Source organism: Hemitrygon akajei, chromosome 21, assembly GCF_048418815.1.
Source record: "Hemitrygon akajei chromosome 21, sHemAka1.3, whole genome shotgun sequence".
Classification (NCBI taxonomy): domain Eukaryota; kingdom Metazoa; phylum Chordata; class Chondrichthyes; order Myliobatiformes; family Dasyatidae; genus Hemitrygon; species Hemitrygon akajei.
The window spans coordinates 61,630,349-61,655,987 of NC_133144.1; the positions used below are offsets into that span (position 1 = coordinate 61,630,349).

At 38.7% G+C, this 25,639-nt stretch overlaps 1 protein-coding gene across 11 annotated transcripts in view; it reads right to left on the reverse strand.

Annotated features, from left to right (window-relative positions):
- The window catches only part of dlg5a (discs, large homolog 5a (Drosophila)), a 225,920-nt gene that overhangs the window by 69,106 nt on the left and 131,175 nt on the right, over positions 1-25,639 (reverse strand). For 5 of the 11 annotated variants that reach the window (XM_073025561.1, XM_073025560.1, XM_073025559.1 and 2 more), the window contains 9 exons: positions 22,852-23,164; positions 16,142-16,372; positions 12,198-12,397; positions 10,509-10,634; positions 9,550-9,682; positions 8,480-8,607; positions 8,164-8,339; positions 6,298-6,401; positions 2,986-3,078 (listed from right to left, as the gene is read on the reverse strand). In XM_073025561.1, the coding sequence (XP_072881662.1) occupies positions 2,986-3,078; positions 6,298-6,401; positions 8,164-8,339; positions 8,480-8,607; positions 9,550-9,682; positions 10,509-10,634; positions 12,198-12,397; positions 16,142-16,372; positions 22,852-23,164 (1,504 nt within the window). The remainder of the gene's footprint in view (positions 1-2,985; positions 3,079-6,297; positions 6,402-8,163; positions 8,340-8,479; positions 8,608-9,549; positions 9,683-10,508; positions 10,635-12,197; positions 12,398-16,141; positions 16,373-22,851; positions 23,165-25,639) is intronic. The other 6 variants (XM_073025565.1, XM_073025564.1, XM_073025558.1 and 3 more) reach the window with 3 other exon arrangements.

Here is a 25,639-nt window from a genome sequence, read left to right on the forward strand (position 1 = left end):
TGCAGGAAGTGTGCGGGGGGGGGGGGGGGGTGGAGGGCAAGGTAAAGATATGTTTATGTATAGCCTGGACACGTTGTATGAGCGGTACTCTTCTTTAATCATTTCCATGAAAAGACATTAAATGCTCTGAAGGAATAGATATTGCAAATGCTAAGAGATCCACTTTTCAGACATTAAGTATCTGCTTTTGATTTGCAGTATCTCCCCAAGGAAGTTTGAAAGCTTTCCATGCAATGAATTTTAAAACTGTAATCACAGAGAATTAAGGTAATCACATTTTAACAGGCTCCAGCCAAAGAAATGTACAGCTGCAGCTGCCCAAAATAACCTCTGCATCTAATGCACTGCAAATGGTACTTAGCAATTGAAGAGAGTTCAACGTCATGAAGAAGCAATTCAATGAAGCTGCAATGCCTTCACTTCCAATGTGAACAGATAGAATTATAATGCTTTTCCAAGATACATTTTTGATGAATATTCAACAGTGGACATTATTATTCATCCTATACCTATGGATGGGTTCATCAACTAGCCAGAACAGCTTGTCATCATCAGTTCATTCACTGAAACAGGAGAGACTGGGCCTTACTTTTCAAAGCTCAAAATAATTTTTATTTTCAAAGTACATTTATGTACATTTATAGATTCATTTTCTTGTGGGCTTTCACAATAGATACAAAGAAATACGATAGAATCAATGAAAATCTATACAAAAATGGAGAAGCAACCAATGTGCAAAAAAGACAAAGTATGCAAATAAAAAAAGCAATAAATAATATTGAGCATATGAGTTGTGGATCATTGAAAATCAATCTATAGGTTATGAGTCCATAGGTTGTGATTCAGTGCTATCCACACTGATTCTGGAGCCTGACAACATTCCTCAACGTTGTAGTGTAGGACCTAAGGCTCCTGTATCTGTTTGCTAATGACAGCAGTGAGAAGAAAGCATGGCATGGACAGTGAGGGTCTTTGATAATGGATGTTGCATCTTGCGGAAGCGCTCCTGAAAGATGAGGCCACCTCTACATTGGTGAAACCCTACGTAAATTGGGGGACCACTTTATCAAGTACCTCTGCTCCATTCGCCAAGAGCAGCGTTTCCCAGTGGCCAACCATTTTAATTTCTATCCCCATTCCCATTCGTCATATCAGTTCATGGCTCCCTCTTTTGCCACGATGAGGCCACTTTCTGAGTGGAGGAGCAGCACTTCATATTCCATCTGACTAGCCTCCAACCCAATGGCATGAAAATAGATTTCTCCTTCTGGGAAAAATTTTCCTCCCACTCTTCTAACCCCTACTCTGCCCTCCTACTTCTCATCACCTGCCTATCACCTCCCCAAGGTCCCCTCCTCCGTCATTTCTCCTATAGTCCACTCTCCTCTCTGATCAGATTCCTTCTTCTCTATCCTTTCCTTTCCCACACACCTGGCTTCACCTATTATCTTCCAGCTAGTCATCCTTCCCCTGTCCCTAACTTTTTACTCCTGTGTTTTTCCCCTTCCTTTCCAGTCCTGAGGAAGGGTTTTCGCCTGAAACCTCAATGTTTATTCATTTCCATAGATGGTGCCTGACCTGCTGAGCACTTCCAGCATTTTGTACCCTGATGACAGAGGGGAAGAAGCTGCTTTTGAATCACTGAGTGTGGGTCATTAGGCTCCTCTATCTCTTCCCTGATGATAGAATGAGAAGTGGGCATGTTCAGGTGGGAAAGGTCCTTAATGATTGATGTCACCTTGTTGAGACACCACGTGTTGAAGATTTCTTTGATGACTGGGAAGGTTGTGCACATCGTTGTCCTTTCACAGATATCCCCTTTGTCTTTTCTATCCCTTCTGCCACGTTCTCAACTACTTAAAACCATCCTTTTAAAGGCTCTTGACCAGTTCTGATGAAAACTTTCCAATCTTAAAAGTTAATACAGTTGCTCCTGCCACAGAATCTGCTTGACTTATTGAGTATTTTCAGCATTTTCTATTTTACTAACACTAGCTGTTGGGACTGACCTACTGAAAATATTAATGCTTAATGAGCGAATGGGAACTATACCGTGCACTAGCTCCATGAATTCTGTAAACTGGAATGCAATAAGTATTGAAAGGTGTTTAATTCCTCTCCAAAATCAATAATTGGATATCTTTCCTCTAGCACAATTGTAAGGTATATGATTAAATGTGGTCAAGTGATAACTCTGCCAAATTTTCTGCAGAAATTTAAGACCTGTTGATTGCCCAGATCTGAAGCTTTAGTAAACAGTCTGGTTGGAGGTTCCTACACAAGGATAAACTAACAATTAGCAAAAAGAATTGGCTGTTCTAGTTACTTCAGAAAACTGTGAAGCAACCAAAACTAAGTTGATTGTTAGCTCGTCTTTCTAAATGGAATATCTATTCAGATATTTTTTATATATTCTCACACTTGTGAAAACAGAAATGAAGTTACCTCCCAAATTAAGTCTCATCATGTGTTGGATAAAGTACCATATCTGTTAAATTCTTACATAATTTATTAACAAAATTATGTGCTATTTTTCTGTTGAGTATGTCTTTTTTACTGAGACATGGTAAACAACTACAAATGAAAGTGTATGAACAAAGCAATGCAAGACAGTTTTGAATGTAGAACTTTCAAAGATAGCAAACATTTCAAAGTGTATTTCAGAACAGTCTGATATTTTTCATCTTCTGAGTTTTTGAGTTCTACTTTGGTTAGGCCACATTTAGAGTTTGTACTCTGATGTTATCTGACTCTTATATGCTAATACATGAACTCTTGATCTCTCTATCCCATGTGCCCCTTGCAATTTTTGTCTCCCTGCTTTGCACTTTTTCTATAGATGTGACACTATATTCTGCATTGTTTTCCTTTTTGCCATTTTGATACACTTATGCACGGAATAATCGGCCTGGAAATAGAAGCTTTTCACTGCATCTTGGTACATATAACATTAATAAACTAATTCCAATTCCACATGGACCATACCTTCATCAGCGAAAGACTGACAGAATCCCTGCAGTTTCGTAACAAAGCTTCACATTCTGTCAGTGACTTGTTTTCTAGTGCAATACCATTTATCTGTGAAAGACAAATATGAGTTAGGAACACACAGTAAATTAATATTACATACAAAAGCCAATTGTTCTGCAGCTTCCAAATTTTTAATCACTATGCTGATAATGAGAATTGTATTAATACATTGTTTATGATGGTGACCTTATGTACATCCACACACTGATTTTTTTTAATCTTTAGTGTTCTTCTTAATATGTTGGCTTATTTAAGCCTATTTTCATAGCTCAACCTTCTGGTCATGGTTTTCCTAAGAGTCTTACACAACTTTTACTTCCTTGAATGCTACAATCTCCAGAAGGTCTTTCAGCTATGCAGCCCTAACAATCAATTTTACATTGTCCATATACAACTTGCCCCATGCTGAACTAAATGTGTTCAGAACATGAAGATTCACTCAAATCTCTTAACTACTTTAAATGCAGATCTCTAGTGTGACCAACTTGCATTCAGTGAAGGAGGGACAATCTTACAAGTGATTCAGCAGTTTGATCCTATACGTACTAGGATTCAAAAGAATGAAAAAAAAATTCAAGGGGAGGAGATATTGGAAAGGTGTTTCCCTCCTTTGAGTCAGTGCAGACTCAATGAGCAGAATCATCTGTTTCAATGCAGACAGCTATGAGAAAATATAGAAGGAAGGAAGGATATTTTCAGTAAAAAGGGCCATGGTTATTGATAGACTGAACTCCTGCCTCAGCAACGAGCTGGGCCCATTGCAATTTGCCTATCACCACAATAGGTCAATGACAGATGCAATCTCAATGGCTCTCCATACAGCTTTAGACTACCCGGACAACACAAACACCTACGTCAGGATGCTGTTCATCGACTACAGCTCAGCATTTAGTACCATCATTCTCACAACCCTGATTGAGAAGTTGCAGAACCTGGGCCTCTGTACCTCCCTCTGCAATTGGATCCTCAACATCCTGACCGGAAAACCACAGTCTGGGCAAATTGGTGATAACATATCTTCCTCGCTGACAATCAACACTGGCGCACCTCAGGGGTGTGTTCTTAGCCCACTGCTCTACTCTCTGTATAACCATATAACAATTACGGCACGGAAACAGGCCATCTCGGCCCTTCTAGTCCATGCCGAACGCTTACTCTCACCTAGTCCCACCAACCTGCACTCAGCCCATGACCCCCCATTCCTTTTCTGTCCATATACCTATCCAATTTTTTTTTAAATGACAATATCGAACCTGCCTCTACCACTTCTACTGGAAGCTCGTTCCACACAGCTACAACTCTCTAAGTAAAGAAGTTCCCCCTCGTGTTACCCCTAAACTTTTGCCCCTTAACTCTCAACTCATGTCCTCTTGTTTGAATCTCCCCGACTCTCAATGGAAAAAGCCTATCCACGTCAACTCTGTCTATCCCCCTCATAATTTTAAATACCTCTATCAAGTCCCCCTTCAACCTTCTATGCTCCAAAGAATAAAGACCTAATTTGTTCAACCTTTCTCTGTAACTTATGTGCTGAAACCCAGGTAACATTCTAGTAAATCTCCTCTGTAATCTCTCTATTTTGTTGACATCTTTTCTATAATTCGGCGATCAGAACTGTACACAATACTCCAAATATACACATGACTGTGTGGCTAGGCATAGCTCAAATACCATCTATAAATTTTCTGATGATACAACCATTGTTGGTGATGAGAGGGCATACAGGAGTGAGATATGACAACTCATGAGAGTGGTGTCGCAGCAACAACCTGGCACTCAATGTCAGTAAGACGGAAGAGCTGATTGTGAACTTCAGGAAGGGTAGGACGAAGGAACACATACCAATCCTCATAAAGGGATCAGGTGGAGAGAGTGAGCAGCTTCAAGATCCTGGGTGTCAAGATCTCTGAGGATCTAACCTGGTTCCAACATATCAATGTAGTTATAAAGATAGCAAGACAGTGGTACTTTATTAGGAGTTTGAAGAGATTTGGCATGTCAACAAATACACTAAAAACTTCTAAAGTTGTACCGTGGAGAGCATTCTGACAAGCTGCATCACTCTCTGGTATGGAGGGTCTACTGCACAGGACCGAAAGAAGCTGCAGAAGGTTGTAAATCTAGTCAGCTCCATCTTGGGCACTAGCCTACAAAGTACCCAGGATATCTTTAGGGAGCAGTGTCTCAGAAAGACAGTGTCCATTATTAAGGACCTCCAGCACCCGGGACATGCCCTTTTCTCACTGTTACCATCAGGTAGGAGGTACAGAAGCCTGAAGGCACACACTCAGCAATTCAGGAACAGCTTCTTCCCTTCTGCCATCCGGTTCCTAAAGGAATCTGAAGCTTTGGATACTACCTCACTTTTAAAAAAAAAAAAATACAGTATTTTTGTTTTTGCACTTTTTTAATCTATTCAATATACGTAATATATTTATTTATTATTATGTTTTATTTTATGTATTATTTTATTCTCTCCGCTAGATTATGTATTGCATTGAATTGCTGCTGCTAGGTTAACAAATTCCACGTCACATGCCAGTGATAATCAACCTGATTCTGAACGGATGCGAGCAGGAATTTCTTCTCTCAGAATTGTGAACTTTTAAAATATTTCTTCTGCTGAATTTTTGAGCTTTTGAATTCTGCTTTGGTTAGGCCACATTTAGAGTACAGTTTGCAGTTCTGGTTGTCACATTATTGGAAGGATGTGGAGACTATGGGCAACATGATAGAAATATATAAAATCATGAGAGGTATAGATACGGTAGATGGACTTAGCCTTTTCACCAAAGTGGAAATATTAAACTCTAGAGGCTTAGCTTAAAGGTGAGAGGAGGAAAGTTTAAAGGATATTTGCAAAGCAAGCTCTTTTTTATCCCACAGAGTGATAGGTGCCTGGACTGCACCACCAGGGGAGGTGATGGAAACAGATACAATAGCAACATTTAAGGGGCATTTAGACTGCAGGTAAATGGTATTAGACTTAATAGACATCTTGGGTGGAATGGACAGATTGGACCAAAGAGCGTGTTTCCAAGCTGTAGAACTATGGAGATGCAGCTGGCTTGAGGAACCAAATGGCCTAACTCTGCACTAAATGATTCCATATTTCAACCTTATTCCCATTTAGAAGGTCCAGTCTGACCTTCATGTCGATCATTAGTGAGATCAGAAATTCTGTGAAATTAAACAAATAAAATGTCCCTACTCCTCCCACTGCAGTTCTGACATGTGGTTCACAGAACTGTAAAATTTCAGACTAACTGTAATGAGTCTGTCTCCAACTGTTAAGGATCCTTCTCTGGCAGCTGAACTGCCGGGAGAAACAGTAGCTACATATATTCCCGTCTCCAAGCTGATTCCAATGTCTGCAAAGAGAGAAAAAAACACATACTGTGAGCACAGAACTAGCTAATCACCCTTCATTCAAACATCAAATTAAATCTTTACACATTAAATACAAATATGTACTATTAAGTTTCACTTATCCAGGTGGCTAATTGTTTTTATATATCAAAGGCCATAGGCTTTGCCTCTTGGAAGCTATTTGGTAGATATCAGGTTGCCTCTTAGGGTTCTTAAAATGGACTCAATGTTCCCATTAAATCCTCAAAGATCTCTGGTTCTAGGCAAAGATTTAGGTACACTCATTCATTGGTACACTGATTCTAAGTACATTGGAAATCCTTGTTACAGATGGCTGTGGAGGCCAAGTCATCGGGTATATTTAAAGCAGAGGTTCTTAATTAGTAAAAGCATCAAAGCTTACTGGAAGGAGGCAAGAGAATGAGGTTTGAAAGGAAAATTAATCAGCCATGATTCAATAATGGAGCAGACATAATGGGCCGAGTGGCCTAATTCTGCTACTACAGACTCACAAGTTATCCACATTTAAAAAGAGCCCTTCCCAAATTTCTAGGCAATGTTCTTCAAACAGAAAAAGGTAGCACCAAGTAAAAGTGCAAACAGAAGAACTATCAGGGGTTCAAGAAATAGGCTACTTTGGAAAAGGAGGAACCACTATAATTCTGGCAATTCTGTTCCCAACCACGAGCAAAAATAAAATCATTTATAAGGCTTTTTTATTGTGATCATCACTGTATGCAATTTGACAATTTGCGATTACTGTAAGTTGAAAAATAAGCCACTTTCCTGTCTGAAATGCAACTCATTCTCAGTATAGATGATTCCTACAAAGGATAGGATTCATAAATATGCTCACACATTAACTAATGGATTGAAAACCAGCTCCCGCTTAAAAACCCATTCTCAATACCACATTTCTTTTTTCTAGGTTAACAATAAATATTCAACTTTTATTCTCTTAACCCATCTCCCTAACAATACTAAAACCTGCCTGTTCAATATGTCCCAACATCAGTAATAGGGATGTTTTGGTTCACTATAAACAATAATGTAGATGAGTCAGTTTGACAGTGAGAATATGCACTCAGTGGCCACTTTATTAGGTACACCTGTATACATCCACATTAATGCAAATATCTAATCGTCCAATCATGTGGCAGCAACTCAATGCATGAAAGCATGCAGACATGGTCTAGAGGTTCATGCCAAACATCAAAATGGGGAAGAAATGTAATCTACGTGACTTTGACCATGGAATGACTGTTGGTGCCAGACAAGGTGATTTGAGTATCTTAGAAACTACTAATCTCCTGGGATTTTCATGCACAAGTTTACAGGGAATGGTGTGAAAAACAAAAAACATCCAGTGAGCAGCGGTTGTATGGGAGAAAGTGCCTTGTTGATAAGAGAGGTCAGAGGAGAATGGCCAGACTGATTTAAGCTGACAGTAATTCAAATAACCACATATTACAACAATGGTTTGCAGAAGAGTGTCTCTGAATGGACAAAATGTTAAACCTTGAAGTGGATAGACTACAGTAGCAGAAGACCACAAACATACACTCAGTGACCACCATATTAGGTATAGTAGGTACCTTATAAACTGGCCACTGAGTATATTATGTAGATGAGCAAAACACTGTGGTTTGGAGAAAAGCATTCAAGGTAAGATATAACTTTTACTTGACCATTATAGATATATTTAGTGTCTAACTTCAATTTCCTAAAGGACAAAACTACTTTGGACACGAGAAGTTAAATTACCTTTGTGCCCCATAAGGTTGATATGAACTGGAGTGATAGCTCTACCTCCCAAAGATTTTCTTCTGCGAACTACCACATTAATGACCCCTCCACCATTCAGTACAGCTTTTATAACATGTTTTCTGTCTTTGTTGGTAAGATCTACATCATTTATCCTGAGCAAGCAATCATTCACCCTGGAAGAGAAATTAAAAAAAAGATATATTGGACAAAGTCATAAAAGAATGTTGTACCACTTTAGTTTGAAAATAAAACTGACTTTCATTCTGTATTTTAGTTTTCTTTTTGCAGAAATGGATTAATTAGCTGGCTATACCTTAACTTTCCATCTGCAATACTTCCTTTATCAACTTTAATCACAAATATGCCAGAGTCTCCAGGTAGATAAGGTTCTTCAGCTCCTCCTGCTACATCGAAGCCCAATGCCTTCAAATCCATGTCATCCTAAAGTAGGAAAAATATTCTTTAGCACATTCATACTTTAACAACCGTATGATATACTCTTCGAGCCTCCAATACAAAAAATTATCATGGCAGACATATTTCTTTCACAAATTTGGCACACAGTGTACATCTCTGAAACACAATTGAACAAAATGTATTAAATACTGAAGGGACAGAGGCAGATGAATAATGATCAATTCCCCAAAATTTATTTTATTTTATAGGGCATGTCAAGGGTGAGATGAAACATTCTCCAGTTGCCTGTATGAGTGGAGCCCCAATGACACCTTATACTTATCACTATTCTGGTCAAAGAAACTTGCTTGATTAGTAGTACCCTATCCATTACTCTGCATACTCAGTCACTCCACTGCTGGCTTACAGAGGCTCCAATGTATACCATCTGCAAACTGGAAATAACAGTTATTGCCTCAGCCAGTGACATTCACTTGCCTTCAAGTGAGGGCCAGTGTGACAAAAATCCTTTGACAAATCTTCATGATTATTGAATTAATACATTGCTTACTAATCTCCAATGATCTAATTTTATAGAAAACCCCATAACCAAAGCAAAGCCTGCTTGTACAGTAAAACATAACTTTTATCAAGAAAAATACAAAATGCACAGAACTGAAAAAAAACAACTATGCAAACTTTAAGAGTGATATTAATACTATTATAAGATATAATACTATTATTAATACTATTACAAGGTGACTTCCAGGTAAACATTGTTACAGTGTCAATAGGAATTCTTATGCATACATACATGCACCCTTGTCTTCTCCTTGGTTTTCACTCCATCCTTGACACTTCACAACACCTCTCCCCACCCTCGTCCTTAAATACCTCTGTAAAGTTGACTCTGCAACTGCAAGCACTCAGACCTCCAGTCATACTTGTCACACTGCAAAATATTTTCAGTGAAGTTTTAAAACATACCCTATCTTTTGGAAATTCAACTACTTCTGTCTCCCATTCAAGGGAATCTGTGTCAATAGCTGAATCATGTGAATTGTGAGCCATCAGCTGTCGAATCCGTGCCTCCTTCTCCAACTGGTTTTCCATCTTCTCCCTTAACAAATGAGAAAAATTAGAAAATCTACCTCAGGATTTTGATATACTTTGTATCAAAACAAATACAACATCACTCAAATATTGACTCTATAATTGCCCAAAATGTATTATTTCTGTTTTGTATGTTTTTATTTTTACAATTTGCAAGTTTCTTCATTGAAAATATATATAAAGTATGTGAAAGTACTACATTTTCTGGTACCAAATAAAGCTGATTTTGCAAATGGCCAAAGTAATAGAATTAAAAAATAACTTGTAAATATATAAATTGTACGGGCAGCATAGATGGGTCCAATAATTTCAATGGCACGCATCTAACAGAAGAGTATAACATTTTCTTTATTCATAATTGGTCAACGAACCAAAATACTGAAGAAAAGCTTCAACTTAAACTACCTGTTGTCTTTTCTTGATTCATTCACTGAAGCTTACAAGAGGACAGGCTTTATTCTGGTTCTTGACCAACCTACCACTGATGCACATTACCCCCAACACAATAGTCAATATCTGGGACTAAAACCTGTGGAATGTTTCTCATATCTCGGGAGTCAGCTTTCAAAGAAGGCAGGTAGAAATGCTTAAATTCACCATTGCCGTCTGTATGGCTATAGTATGATAGCAAAAAGCTTGGAGTATTTTTCAGAATACCACATTAAGAATTAGAGAAAGGTTTTAAAGACCTATTTGAAAACACTTTTAGTGGGGAAGCTTTAGAAATTGCCCCCCTCTTTATCCAAGAAGTGAATCTGAGAAATGTGCTCTCCTCGATAGAATAGATTTGCATTCATCAAACCACATTTGAAGGTGAAAACGTTACTACTTACTTCAATTCTTTGAGTTCACGAACAGCATCATTCTTCTGTTTCATCATATCATCGAGATCCCGAAGAGCTTCTGCCAGATCACTCACAGCTCTGTCTCTTTCCCGTCGTAAGTTATCACATAAAGTTCTACAAAACACGAAAATACACCTACTGTCTGAAGTAAACCAAAACCTAATGCATTTGCCGTAACGCAGTTGCAAACAACACTTGGGAAAATGAAGAAATCACTGGTAACTCGCCAAAACAGGTTCACAGTGGAGGCCAACTCGCTGGCTCTATAATCATCTCTGAAACATCTGAACAATAAAAGTACCCACGTCAGACTATTTTTATTAACTACTGCCTCCAATGTTATTATTCCATGCAACCACACCAGCATATTCCAGATCCTGGGAGCTAATGTCTCCCTTTGCATCTAGATCCTTGACTTTCTGATCAACTGTACTGCAATCAATAAGGATAGGCAGCAACGTCTCCATCACCGTTATTCTAAATGCTGATGCCCCACAAGGTTGTGGCCTCAGCCCCCAACTCTAATCCCTGTACACCCATGACTGTGTGGCCAGATTCTGCTCTAAGTCCACCTACAAGTTTGCAGATGATACCACTGCACTGGCCCCTTCTCAAATAGCAATGAGTCAGAGTACAGGAAGGAGACAGAGAGCTTAGTAACATGGTGTCATGATCCTTTATTAGAACTAGGAAAGGGATAACATAAATATATTTTAAGTTGCAGACAGAGTGGTTGGAGAAACACCATGATAATATAGCGGTTAGCATAACGCTGTAACAGGTTGGGGCGGAGATCAGAGTTCAATTCAGACGCTGCCTGTAAGAAGTTTGTATGTCCTTCCCGTGAGTATGTGGGTTTCCACTGGATGCTCCAGTTTCCTCCCACATTCTAAAGAGGTACTGGTTAGTGGGTTAATTGGTCATTGTAAGTTGTCCTGCAGTTAGGCTAGGATTAAACAGACATAGATGGGTTGTTGGATGGTGTGGCTTGTTTTGCACTGTATTTTGAAATGAATGAATACTAAGGGAATGCCTGTGACAGGACAAAAATCTAAGTTGTCCAGGTGACACGGTTGTTTTTGATACCATCTAAATAATCACAGCTGATCAGTCAGGTGGTGTATAAAAAGGGGCAGGTACTGAAGAAAAACAATACGCTGGACATGTGATTTGAAATAAAAGAGAATGTAGAAAATACTCAATAGATTAACTAGTGAGAGAAACATTGAGTTAAAGCCATAAGACCACAACCTGGATAAGGAATGATCAGTTCTGATACAAACAGAAAAGGCTGATTTACTGAAATGGTTGAATTCAACATTGAATTCCAACAGCTATAATTTGCATGGACAGAAGATGAAAATAAGTTTAATAACCAAGCAGCTTTGCCTCCAACTTTTAAGGACATTCTCTTAGTTCACTCTATCCTGTTCCTCTCTGCAATGCAAAGCAGATTTGCTTTTTCACTTCACTTGTTCTGACGAAGGGTCTTTGACCAAAGATTTAATCATTTCTTTGTCCACAGCTGATGTCTGACTTTTGCCATTGTTTTCCCTGTTTTGCCACTAGACCCATGGCTAGAATATATTAACCAGACTGAAAGGAAATTGTGAACTGAGTAGAGAAGCTTAATAAGTAAGTCATTTGCATATTTAAAGGACTTTGGGTGCATCTTACCTTATGCTTTCTCTTTCTGCAACTATTTTATCTCGCTCTTGGAATGCCCAGTCTCGTCTACGTTTAGCTACTTCTGCCTCCTGTATGCCTTCCTTTAGTTCTTGGGACATGGCTTCACACTGCTTCCGCAGCATCTCAATTTCTTTACCAGCCCTTTCCATGTCCAACGTGGCCGAGTCTTGTTTCTGTAAATTCAAACACTAAACAATTTGTGCTGCTTTGCAAACTTCACTAGTGATTTAAATTCTATTAAATGATTAAAAAGCAAAATATTCATAAAAAGACCATTTCTGCACAAAAAATGGCTAGAAGTACAAAATGGATCTTCAGTGACAGATGCCTGATGGTAACATTTACTAAAAATCAACACAATATTGATAACTCGAATTAGGTACAAAATATTGTTACTAAATCTTTGCAAATTAATGCCAAGTTGATGGCCGCTGTTCCAAAATCAAAGTGAAAAAGTTTTTTGGGTAGTTAATCCTACACACCCATTTGCCATTAAGTAAAGAAACAAAAAACAGACAACTGACATTCATATAAGCATCTATTGTATATTCAGGGGTCCAGAAGGACCTTTATACCCACAATTATTGAGAGGGAAAGCAATGTATGTGTACAATAACAAACTTGTATATAGCGAAATGCTACAAAAAAAACATGTAATGGAAAAGGAACAAGGATGTCAAGTGGAGTCTGATTACATTATGAAAAACAACCAGGCCCACAATGTTTACAGCAAATGTTTCTAATTTTATAGAAATTAAGATAATATAATTAATAGTCACCCCCAAGCATTCAGTAGTCTTTAGCTAATGTAAAAAGATCTGAGAATATATATATATATATACACCACTTGAAGAATTCCTGCTTTTTGAACATTCAAAAGTAGCTCGTTTAAATAATACAGCTTTGTTTAATCTCAAAGGTATTTAATTGCACATTATTCTTGTCCTTGAGCTAAAGTCACACTCTGCCACGGTAAGTGTTGAATAGATATAAATGAACATTGTTTAAACTCAACAGTTTTGTTCCATATATTGAAAGAAATGTACCCCGTAGCACATACGACACCAACACCTCCCCCGGGCGGCTGCAAATGTGTGGCACCTTGGCATGAGGCCTAGTCCTCGCTACAACTAAGGCCACCCAGCTCCCCTGCCATTTGCCAATAAGCCAATGAATTGGATTTGCAACATTCCACACCACCAATGTCCAACAGGGTCTTGCAAGCAGAAGAAATATGACTAATTCTCTTTTAAAACTTCACACTTCCATCACACACCAATGCCTCTCTGTTGCAGGTGGCATCACCAGCTCCTTCAGTTTCTCTGCCAATGAGCAACTCACTGTTGGGGTAGACTTTTAGAAGAAACTCAAAGACACTGAATGAAAAAGTTCACAGAGAAGCTCCAGATAAACAGGAGAGTCACTATAGAAATTATTTGACATTCCTTGGACAGAAATTACCACCTCACTCTTGCCTTTAGGGACACACACAAAAAGAAAGCCCATCACAATGGGAATCTATAATTACAATGATAGGATTCTGCAAAATGCTACCACCAAAATATATGTTGCTAATTAAGCCACTGCTGGGCACAAGCAAAGCAAGTGATCTCATAATCTTTCCAGGATGAAACAAAGCACACAAGATAGTGTTAATGAAGAATGGATATAATAACCTAATACACTCAGTGGCCACTTTATAATGTACAATTGCTCATTAAAGCAAACCTCTAATCAGCCAATCATGTGGCAACAACTCAATGCATAAAAACATGCAAACATGGCCAAGAGGTTCAGCTGTTGTTCAGACCAAGCATCAGAAATGGGGAAGAAATGTGATCTAAATGACTTTGATCTTGGAATGATTGATGGTGCCAGATGGGATAGTTTGAATACCTCAAAAGCTGTTGAACTCCTAGGATTCTAGACTTTACAGAGAATGGTGCGAAAAACAAAAAAAAAACAACCAAAGAGCAACAGTTGTATGGGCGAAAACACCATGTTAGTGAGAGAGATTAGCGGAGAATGGCCTGACTGGTTCAAGATGGCAAGCAACTCAAATGACCACATGTTACAACAGTGGTGTTCAGAAGGACATCTCTGAACACACGTCGAACCTTGGACCTTGACAGCAGCAGAAAACCATAACCATGTACTCAGTGGCCACTTCATTAGGTACCTCATAAAGTGACCACTGAGTGTAGACTTCCAAGAAAGCAAGCTGCACTTCAAATGTTAGTATAAATACATACTATGTCATTGCTCTCAATTTAATTTGAAATGCCTACAGTGGGTGAGATTTAAAAAAAACAGCAGAGACTTTTTTTTTAAAAAAAAAGAATATTTTCAGTTTGGAATATCCCCCAGCCCACCATGAAGATGAAAATCAGAAGAAACAGCTTTCTTCTAACATTGCCACTCCTGTAAAGGAGCTCAATAAAAAAAATGTACCAGCGATTATTACTCAAAGGTTATACAGGAAACAAGACTCAGAAAAGATTATAATAAAAAGATTCAACTTCATCAGCAGAGGCAAAGTTTAAAACAGCATAATACAATATCCAGTTATTTACAACTAGTGAATCAGACATGTGCCAGGATTTGGCATATGAGAAAGGAACAATGGAAAGGAAATTCATGCTTTCAATAGCTGGGACATCAGCTACTGAAAATGATGTTGAAGTCCAGGATGAAATAAAAGCCAAACCTGAATATCATATGAGTTCATAAGTTTGAAGTTTTTCTCCAAACTAAACTTATTTTAAGAGCTTAAAAGATAGGCTGGAGGTGCCTGTCATAGCACCTGCTGTATTTGACACATCCACCCCTAGCAAAACTTCCACCTTCAACAGCTTCACTCACAATTTCAGTAAAGATCCAATTGGTCACAGTTATAAACTTAAAAGTGAGCCTGTTATTATGTATTATGTTTAGTGTTCAAATGTGTTTTTAATGAATCATTCCTAGAGTGCTGCACCAGTATATCATCTTGGAATTTTCAACTCAAATCCCTCATGTTGGACTTAAACCCACAACCTTTCCTTTCAGGATAAAGCCCTATCATAGAGCCAAGATCTGTGCAATTGTTCGTAAAAAAGTTCAAATCAGTGTTGGAAACTCAGTGCTCAATTATGTTGCAATGATAAGAATGGTTATGGAATTTGGAACCTAGATTTTCCCACTTTAGCTTTTGTGATGCACATTAGCACAACAATCCTACTTTTAATTTTTTACTGATTGCCCATACTCAGATTGCCATAGCCCAGGCAAAAAGTTTGCTGTCCGTTTTTATAGTTTTTACATTTTTATAATTTCAAGTTCCACTGAGGAAAAACATTCAAATCACTACTAATTCAGATTTAAGCTCAGAGAGAACCATATCTTTTGTAGATCTGGTATCCAGTGACCAAACTAAGCAACATTTCCACAATACTATTGGTAGTAAATACCATTACATACACCAGATTGTGGGCGAGTGAGATAGCTAGTATTCCACATCTGCATCAGTGTGTTCATTTTCTTAAAGGAAAATTCAATTTTTAAGCAACTAGAAAAACATTTGGTATCATTAATTTTTCAAAGATGAAAACATGAGGGTGGCATGGTAGCATAGTGGTTAGTGTAACAGTGTCAGAGTCCCGGGTTCAATTCCTGCTGCTGCCTATAAGGAGACTGCATGCTCTCCCTGTGACTACATTAGTTCCCTCCAGATACTCTGGCTTCCTCCCACAATCCAAATCACAGAGCTTGATAGATTAAATGGTCACACAGGTATAACTGGGCAGCTCTCTGGAAGTAGCTGTTACTTTGTACCTTTTTAAAAAATCTAGCTTTTAAATATTACACAAAACACAACGGAGCACTCACATGATTAAGAGATATTTACAGTACATGCAGTGCATAAAACAACTCTGTATAAGGGCAAAATTCACCTGTCGAGCCTGGTAGTACTCCCGCAGCAACTGATCTCTCTGGATGATAGCTTCTGTTCTTTCTTTCCTAGCAACATCTCTCTCTTCTTTCACAGTCTCAATATCCTTACAAGCCTGATCAAGCTCCTTTTGAGCTTCTGCTTTGTCCTTCACTTCATGGCAGTATTTCTCCAGCAGTTCATTCCTCTCACAGATAGCATGATCTCGCTCTACCAACGCAGAATGAAGCTCCTGAAATTTAGTTGCAACACAAGTGATGTCACCATTTTGATAAACATGACAAAAGCAGCATCTCATAAGCTGCTCCCATTTTGAACTCATAAACAATCTTACTTTTGGAAAATGTTTGCTGCAACAGATGTAACAGATGATTTTGATGTTAAATATCACATTCATATGTAGGGAATATGTTACGTGATCCCCTTTCACCATTTCAAAAGAAACATATTACAAAAGCATTGGCATTGCCAACCAGCAATGACATTAGTTAATGAAAAGTTCAACTAGCAACTAGGGGGTTGGCATGATAGGATAGCTGTTAGCATAATGGTTTACAATGCGAGCACCACCAATTCAATTCCTACCACTGTCTGTAAGGAGCCTGTATTTGCTCCATGTCAGTGTGGGTTTCCTCCAGGTGCTCCACTTTCCTCTCACATTCCAAAGACAAATGGGATTAGGGTTAGTGAGTTGTGGGCGTGCTATATTGGTGCTAGAATTATGGCGACACTTGCAGGCTACTTCCAACACATCCTTGGACTGTGTTAGTTGTTCACAATAAATTATGCATTTCCCTCTATGTTTCAATGTACATGTAACAAATAAAGCTAATCTTTTCCCTAAACTATTCTGATGAGACATATTTTGTTTAACCCTATTAACTTAGATTTATTAATTTATTTTATCTTTTCCAGTCCAAGTGCCAGAATCATGAATGAAAACATCAAATGCTGGAAACACGCAGGTCAGACAGCATCCGTGGAGAGAGAAATAGTGCTAATCTTCCAGGAACAATACTCTTCATCAGAAACATCAACCCTGCTTCTCTTTCCTGATCTGCTGAGAGTTTACAGCATTTTCTGCTTCATGTATATTGTTTCTGTTTGAGAGATTAGACAGGGTGGAGGGCTGAGATCCAGGTTGGGACTGATATGACAGCAACAATGTTTTCCCTTCCTCACTACTATTAGTGACAAAGGCACACATGCTGACAGGTTTCCATTACTATGTTGGGAAACTTGATTCTTGCCTTGGACTCCACAGCAAACACCACAACTGATGCATGGAATTTAGCAGATTGTGAGCATGTTCCTTATCTTATTGCTAAGTGGAATCAAGTGCACTATCTTTCTTTAAATCATATACAGTATATTCTGGTTAATTGGGCCGTTGGTTAATTGGGACAACTGCTTATTTGGGGCAACTCTTAAAGGGAAAAAAAATTGACAAAATAGCCTAGATTCCCTTTGTTTATTTGGGACACTAAGCCGCTTAATTGGGGCTGACGATTGTTGTGAACATTTTCTAACTAGCATCAGTCGTGAGCACATTGTGTGACCGTTAAGACACTACACCATGCTTATAGCTAACAGTTTTAAATAGTGTCACTTGTGTGTGCGTGTGTGCCTGTATATTCAAAACACAATGATTTTTGTTGTTGATAGTTGGAGAGTAATTAACAGTAAGAAAACACAGAACTGTTTTTCGCACTGCGGTTTCAATCACTCAAGCTTGGAGATGCCAAAAATGGCTGGAGTGAAAATGAAACAATTTCACTACTTCAGTAAGTCAAAACTACAAAGAAAGTATTGACAATCGTCAAGAATTTTACAATTAAAATGAAGATTTGGATGATGCAGTTGTTGAAAGCATTGTTTTAAGCAAGTCCATTATCTGCACTAGGTGTCTGCTAATTTTGTTCAAAAGAACATGTCAGCCTATACTGAATGAATTCTTCTGTTGACAAATATTAGGAACTAATACAGTTTCACTAGTTAAGGTAAAGTTCTCATTTATTCTGCACTTAATTTAAATACATAATTTGTTGTTCAGTTTGCCTTTTTTATACCTTTTAACTACTTCTATGAAACTTCAGCTATTTGGGCAACCGCTTAGTGGAACAAAATGTACTGGTCCCAAAGTGTCCCAATTAACTGGAATCCACAGACTTTTAATATTTTGATCAATATTATACTCTACTTCATTAAAGATTCAGTATTGCTTGCTAACCAAACAGCAATGTATTTCAATATTGCCAAATTATGATAATAGAATGTATTCAAGTCACTTGAAACGTATAGAAACACCACACTGCAAACTTGCCAATTACCAAAGCAAGGATAAGATGCAAAATATAATATCCCTTAACACATTGTTCAAAAAGCTCCTCACTGTGACTCACAATACGAGAATTAGCCAAGTATAGTTTGCAATCTTTCATCAGTTAAGGAGATACATTTTTAATCTCATGATTTGTGAGGTCTTCAGATGCTGTGTTCCCTTCACAGAGTAGGTTAAAAGATTGGCACAACATTGTGGGCCAAAGGGCCTGTACTGTTCTATGCTTAATTACAGACATTAAAAGTAGAAAAATCTGCTGAAATTCATTGAAGAAATAACAAGCAGGATAGACAAAGTTGATGATGCACCCTTGGATTTTCAGAAGGCCCTTGAGAAAGGTGTGACACATGAGGCTGCTTAACAAGCTATGAGCCCATGGTAATACAGGAAAGATTCTAGCATGGATAAAGCAGTGGGTGATTGGCAGCAGGCAAAGAGTGGGAATAAAGAAGCCTTTTCTAGCTGGCTGTCGGTGACTAGTGGGGCTCCACAGGGGTCTGTGTTGGGACTGATTTTTTTTTTACGTTATATTCAATGATTTGGAAGATGACACTGATGGCTTTGTTGCAAAGTTTGCAGACAATATGAAGATAGATGGAGGGGCAGGTAGTTTTGAGGAAAGGAGGCCACAGAAGGACAATTTAGATTAGGAGAATGGGCAAAGAAATGGCAGGTGGGATACAGTGTCGGGATACATGATCATGCACTTTGGTAGAAGAAATGAAAGGATTGACTATTTTTTAAATGGAGAGAAAATATAAAAAACTGAGGGGCAAAGGGACTTGGGAGGCCTTCTGCAGGATTCCCTAAAGGTTAATTTGCAAGTTGTCTGTGGTGAGGAAGGCAAATGCAATGCTTGTATTCATTTCAAGATGACTAGAATATAAAAGCAAGGATGTAATGATGAAAATTTTTAAAGCACTGGTGAGGTCTCAGTTGGAGTATTGTGAACAGGTTTGGGCCCTTTATCTTAGAAAGGATGTGCTAAAACTGGAGAGGGTTCAATGGAGGGTCATGAAAATTATTCCAGGATTGAATGGCTTGTCATATGAAGAGCATTTGTTGGCTCTGAGCCTGTATTCACTGGAATTCTGAAGAATGGGGTGGTGACTTCATTGAAGCCTATTGAATGGTGAAATGCCTTGATAGAGTGGATGTGGAGAGGATATTTAGAGGACAGTCTAAGATCAGAGGACACAGCCTCAGAATACAGGGGCATCTTTTTAGGACAGAGATGAGGAGGAATTTCTTTAGCCAAAGAGTAGTGAATCTATGGAATTCTTTGCCACAGCAGCTGTGGAGGCCAGGTCTTTAGGTATATTTAAGACAGAAGTTGATAAGATTCTTGATTGGTCAGGGCAAAGACAGGAGATTGGTGCCAAGGGGAAAACTGGATCAGCCATGATGAAATGGCAGAGCAGTCATGATGGGCCAAATGGCCTAATTCTAGCCCTCAATCTTATTAGGGTCTTATCATTTTTAAAATGTTTGAATTTGTAAAAAAAAAAAGAGGCATCTGAGAGGTTGACTTGGCCCAGTGATGCATGGTCATTAAACACACTATGATCTGCTTAGATATCTTATGAGTAATGGTGTAATAATTAAATTGCCAGAACAAGTGGTGTGCACTAGTAATCTAGAGGTGTGAGTTTACATCTTGCCATGGCAATTGTTTAAATTCAGTTAATCTGGGATTGGAAAGTAAAGCAGTCAGTTTTGTTAATAACGTTCACAAAGATGGCAGATCATAAAACACCTTTTTGATTCACTAATGCTTTTCAGGGTGAAAAACCTGTGGTTCTTGCATGGCCTACATGGCAGATGAATGTGTGGCTGAAGAACTGATGCAGGGGGCAGGGCTTCAGATTTGTGGATCGTAGATTGGCACATGGATGGAAGAAAAATGGAGGGTTATGTAGGAGGGAAGACTTAGATTGATCTTGGAGTATGTCGAAAGGTTGGCACAACATCATGGGCTGAAGGGCCTGTAATGTGCTGAGTTCACAATGCCAGGAAAGTTAAAAAACAATCAAGCTACGAGATACTGAATCCAGCAAGGTCTGGCTCACTGTATGGCTGCAATATTAATTAAAATCCCACTCCATCTTAAATATTGCACATGCAGCAATAGGATGATATGGATAAAGAATGGAAGTTTGACATATGACTGCAAAATAACAGAACTCATCTCATCAGAATTCTGACATGAAACTCATCATAGTTCAGACCAAGATTAGATAAATCCTGGACCTTAAAGTAACCCTCAAGCAATCCTCCTGAATATCAAAAAATTCACTGAATGCAAATAAGATTGTCAAAAGCCAACCAATTAAGGGGTGGTGTAATGGCGCTGAAGTTAGAAGAGATATGCAATTAAAATTCACTCCCATAAGGAAATCAGCTGGGAGCAGATACCCTGCATTGTAAAACTATGCCCATGTGATGACTTGCAGCAGGATAAGTCAGGAGCTTTCTATTTTGTGCAGTGTTATCCACTTCAGCTTACCATCCACTGTATCTCCCCAAAAGCTGATAGAGGGAGCAAAATCATGTAATACTGTCGCTGGAAATTTTTGTTTCAAACCTAAAGCTTTTAACAAAACCAAAGTTATCACTGCTAGAAGAATTACCAAACAGAGCACTACTTTACTTAAGGCAAATTTGTGGCTGAAGAGTAAAATACTTGAAATAATAAATCTGATTTTGTTTAAACAGCTCTCCAAAAAAATCAATCTGAAGAGAATGTGGAAATTGCATAGTGGAGGTATTTAAAATGAACAATCTGCTGATGGAGATTGAGCAGCAACTGTTGGGGGAAGGGGGAAGAGAGGAACTGCAAACAATTCAGATTGAAACCCTGCAGCAGTCAACTATTCCTTCCTGCTGAGCTCCTCCAACAAATTGTCTGTGGCTCCAGATTCCAGCATCTAGTCTCTTGTCTTTCCCAGGAATCTAAATACCAAAATGAATTAATTCTAAAATCAAATTATCTCATTCTGTCTGCTTTGCATTAAACTCAAATCTCAATTAGCTTGAGAAGAAAACTTTCATTGTTTCACCAGTGGAACCATTCTTAAACCATACATGAATGACTTCTTTGCACCAATGGCTATTTGAAAAGAACAGAACTCCACCCAGTTTCGAATCATGGAAGCTAAAAGGTCAATTTGCCAGTGTCAGAAACAGTAATTTAATTAATTTAAGGGTTATGAACATAAGGATGCCACTCTTCCTAAAACTAGAGGTTATCAGTTTAGGTTGAAAAGTGAAATGTTTAAAGAGAACGTGAGGGTGGGGTGGGGGGGGGGTGATTTCTTCATTCAGAGTAGTGAGAGTGTGAAACAAACTACCAGCTTAAGTGGTGGATGAGGGTTTGATTTTAACATTTGAGAGGAAATTGGATAAGTAAAAGGAATGGTAAGGGTATGGAGGGCTATGGGCTGGATGCAAGTCAAATGGGACGAGGCACAATAATAGTTCAGCACAGACCAGACAGATGAGCCAAAGGGCCTGTTTCTATGCAGTAGTGCTATATGCCTTGACACTGTTTTGCTTCAATTGTTTCTTTGAAAATATCACCAATACTGAAGGATATTTCTCCACTTTGAACTTTTGTTTTTAGAAGCATTTCAGTCCCACACCACGGGAAAGGATGGAAAAAGAAACTAGCCAAGCTCAGCTCTCTCAAAAGCCTGAATGAGGGCACACACACATTAAGCGTTTGAATTTTCCACTTTATTTCTTGACTGAATTTATTTATTGTTATTAGTTCAATAAATTTTGGTATTTTCAAATTCCAAACAATAGTGATGTTTTTATCCTAAAACAAATTGCTAATAGATTGTGAGAAAAATTCAAGCTTTACTTTGTTATTTCTTCAACAAAATCTTAATTTCTTTCATGTAATCACAAACACCTTTTATATTTTTGATTTTTTTTAACTGTCAGAACATTGCATTTACACAGTAGTTTGCGTGATGATTTTAAAAGCTACATGCAGCATTCCTACAGCAAGACAGGTAAAGATTTAAATTCTGAATTCAGACATTCTAAGAGGACAAATTCCAAACATGTTCATTCTACTACCGACAGTTTTTCAAATTTTTGATCAAAACACTAAAACAAATCACCTCCCAGAATCAGCAATTCCAAGCTCCCTCTCCAGCAGTGGTTGGAATATCAGCTGACAACAATGAACCCAGTAAGCACCCAGTTCAATCAGAAACTCATGTCCCTCTTTGAAGCTTGTGACACTATTTCCAGAGAAACTCATTTGAAGACTTTGTAGACAGTAAGAACAAGAATATTTTAAGGGATTCCACAGTGCTAGAATGAATGCTAAGGAGCAGGAAGGTGCCTTGAGATCTTACCTGTCTCAGAGCTTCAAGCTCTTCACCAGCCACTTTTCTCTCTGATGAGGTGTTTTTCAGATGACCCTGAGCCAATTCCAGTTCTGTCTGCAGTTTGTCAATTTCTTTGTGTACCTGATCTCGTTCACTCATGACTAGTCGGTATTCATTTAGCACTGTATCCCTTTCTTCCTTGTATTTCTCTGCATCCTTCACTGCTTTCAGCTGTAATGTCTTGTACCTGGTCACCTCAGTTTGTAATCGTTCCATTTCCCTCTGGAGCTCTTTGTTCTGTACTGTTGCTTTACTTAATTCATGCTGTATTGAATCATACCTTTAAACAGAAAATAAAAATCACAATGGGCTCCGGTTAATCGGGGTAGCCACTTATTTGGGACAACTCTTAAACAACAAAGACAAATTGAGAAAACAGCCAGGATTCCTTTTGTTTATTTAGGACACTATGCTGCTTAATTGAGAACAGGAATCTGTTGCAGGTTTCTAAATTGCGTCAATCACATGCACTTGCGTGACTGTTAGACACTACACTGTGCTTTAAGCAAACAGTTTTCAAATAGTATCAGTTGCAGGTACTTGTGTTCCAAAAGCAGTGACTTTTTGAGATTATTCGGGCAATGGGCGAATCAGCCTCTTGTGCTTCTTGATCTCGTCACTAGAAATTCAATGTCATGCAACCCGGCCACTTTGATCTGGCCCATGCCTTCATTAACCAGGTCCAACATTTGCCTTTATTGGATCCTTACACAAGTCATCAGGTTTGTGGGAGTGTGGCTACGGTTAATTGGGGTGCATGCCCCCTTGGACAGGATTAGGTTCAGGGGTAGGGCTGGTGGATATATGTGTGGGGTTGGGTGAGATAAGGTTGTGCAGTTTTGTGTGGTCAGGATGTGGGGCTCTGGTGCATAGGGTAGTGTAGTGGCTGCGGGTTTGTGGGATGTGCCTCAGGTTAGTGGGGGAGTCTGCCCCCTGGGACCTTAGCATTAGGTTTGATTGTAGGACTGGTGGATGTATACGTAGGCCTGGGAGAGATAAGGTTGTGTGGTGAGGTATGAGGTGCTATGGTGGATAGGGAAGCATAGTGGAGCCACTTTAATCTGGCCCATGCCTTACATTATCGTGGTCCGACACCACTTGGCTTAATGAACCGGGTGTGTACTGGTACACATCATCAGTAATGTAATCTGGGGTCATTAGATGTTTTGGATCTTTAATCATTAGGCATTCTCTCCGAGGCGATCCAGCCAGGTTTGATCAGGCCCCGCTTGAGATTATCCCATGGACCAAGATAATGAGAGGCATGTATTTCTGTGGATGATGATATTTTTAAACCTCAATACCTAGAATGCCTGGGATTGCATGAGTTAAATTGACAGCGTTTACTGGAGATTCAGTATCACTCCATCCTGTCACTGAGTTTAGTGGTGACTTGTTTTCTGTGGACCCAGCTTGGAACACTTGCAAGAAATAAGCAGAAAGACAATTCAGAACTGTTTTGCTCACTGTGGTTTCAAACCTTCAGGTTTAGAGATGCCAGAAACAGCTGAGAGTGAAAATGAAACAATTTCACTACTTCAAAAAGTTAAGAATTTGAAGAATGTAAAAGTAAATACAAATAATGCAGATTCAGTGGAAATCCAAATCAATTAGCTATTTCAATTTAGATATTTACTCACATTTACTTCTGACAGCAGTTTGTACTATACGCTGTGAAGAAAGTAAATGTTAGCTTTGGAGTAACTCAATGCCTTCATACGTCGATACTCTTGTGAACAGGATTTAATTGTCAACCTACACTCAGTTGCCACTTTAATAGGTACAGGAGTATACCTAATGAAGTGGCCACAGGAGTGGAACCCAGTGTGCTCTTCTGCTTCTGTAGCTCATCCACTTCAGGGTTCAATGTGTTGTGTATTCAGCAATGCTCTTCTACACACCACTGTTGTAACATGTCAGCTTGAACCAGCCTGGCCAATCTCCTGTGACAGCTCTCTTTAACAAGGTGCCTTCACCTACAGAACTGCCACTTCCTGTATGTTTTTTTTATTTTTGTTTTGCACCATTCTCTGGAATCTCTAGAGACTATTGTGCATGAAAATCCCAGGAAATCAGTAGTGCTTAAACCACCCCATTGGGCACCCACAATCACTCCACAGTCAAAGTCACGTAGGTCATATTTTTTCCCCATTCCAGTGATTGGTCTGAACAACTACTGAACCTCTTGACCATATCTGCATGCTTTTACGTACTGAGTTGCTGCCACATGATTAGCTGATCAGATATTAGCATTAACAAGCAGGTGCACGGATGTACCTAATAAAGTGGCCACTGAGTGTATATTTGGTGTAGCAGAGTCATTACAAGTAGCTTTCAAGTTAGGTTTCTCTGTTTCTGAGAAACAAAATACAGGAGTAGAGCTGACAAAGGTAGGGTGAATGAGGATGTAAAATAATCCTTAAATTCAGTCTCTCTAAATAACATCCGAATTGCAACCATGGAATGTTAATAAATGCCTGGCAAGTTTCAGCTTTCCTGGAAATTTCACTCTTCTCTGTTGCTTTATAATTCTACATGTCAAATGCACCAGCACAGAATCGCACCAGTCCCACTTAAGTACTTGCCACACATTGAAATTCAAACCTTAATTATGGTGCAAAATAGACAATGCTATATCTGTTAATTTTCACTTTTGGACATTAGCATTATGATAGAAAATTAAAGGGATGTTACTGAGGTGGAAAACTCTTCACAGGTTTATGGGAAATGCCAGTATATTTCTAAATATAATAGA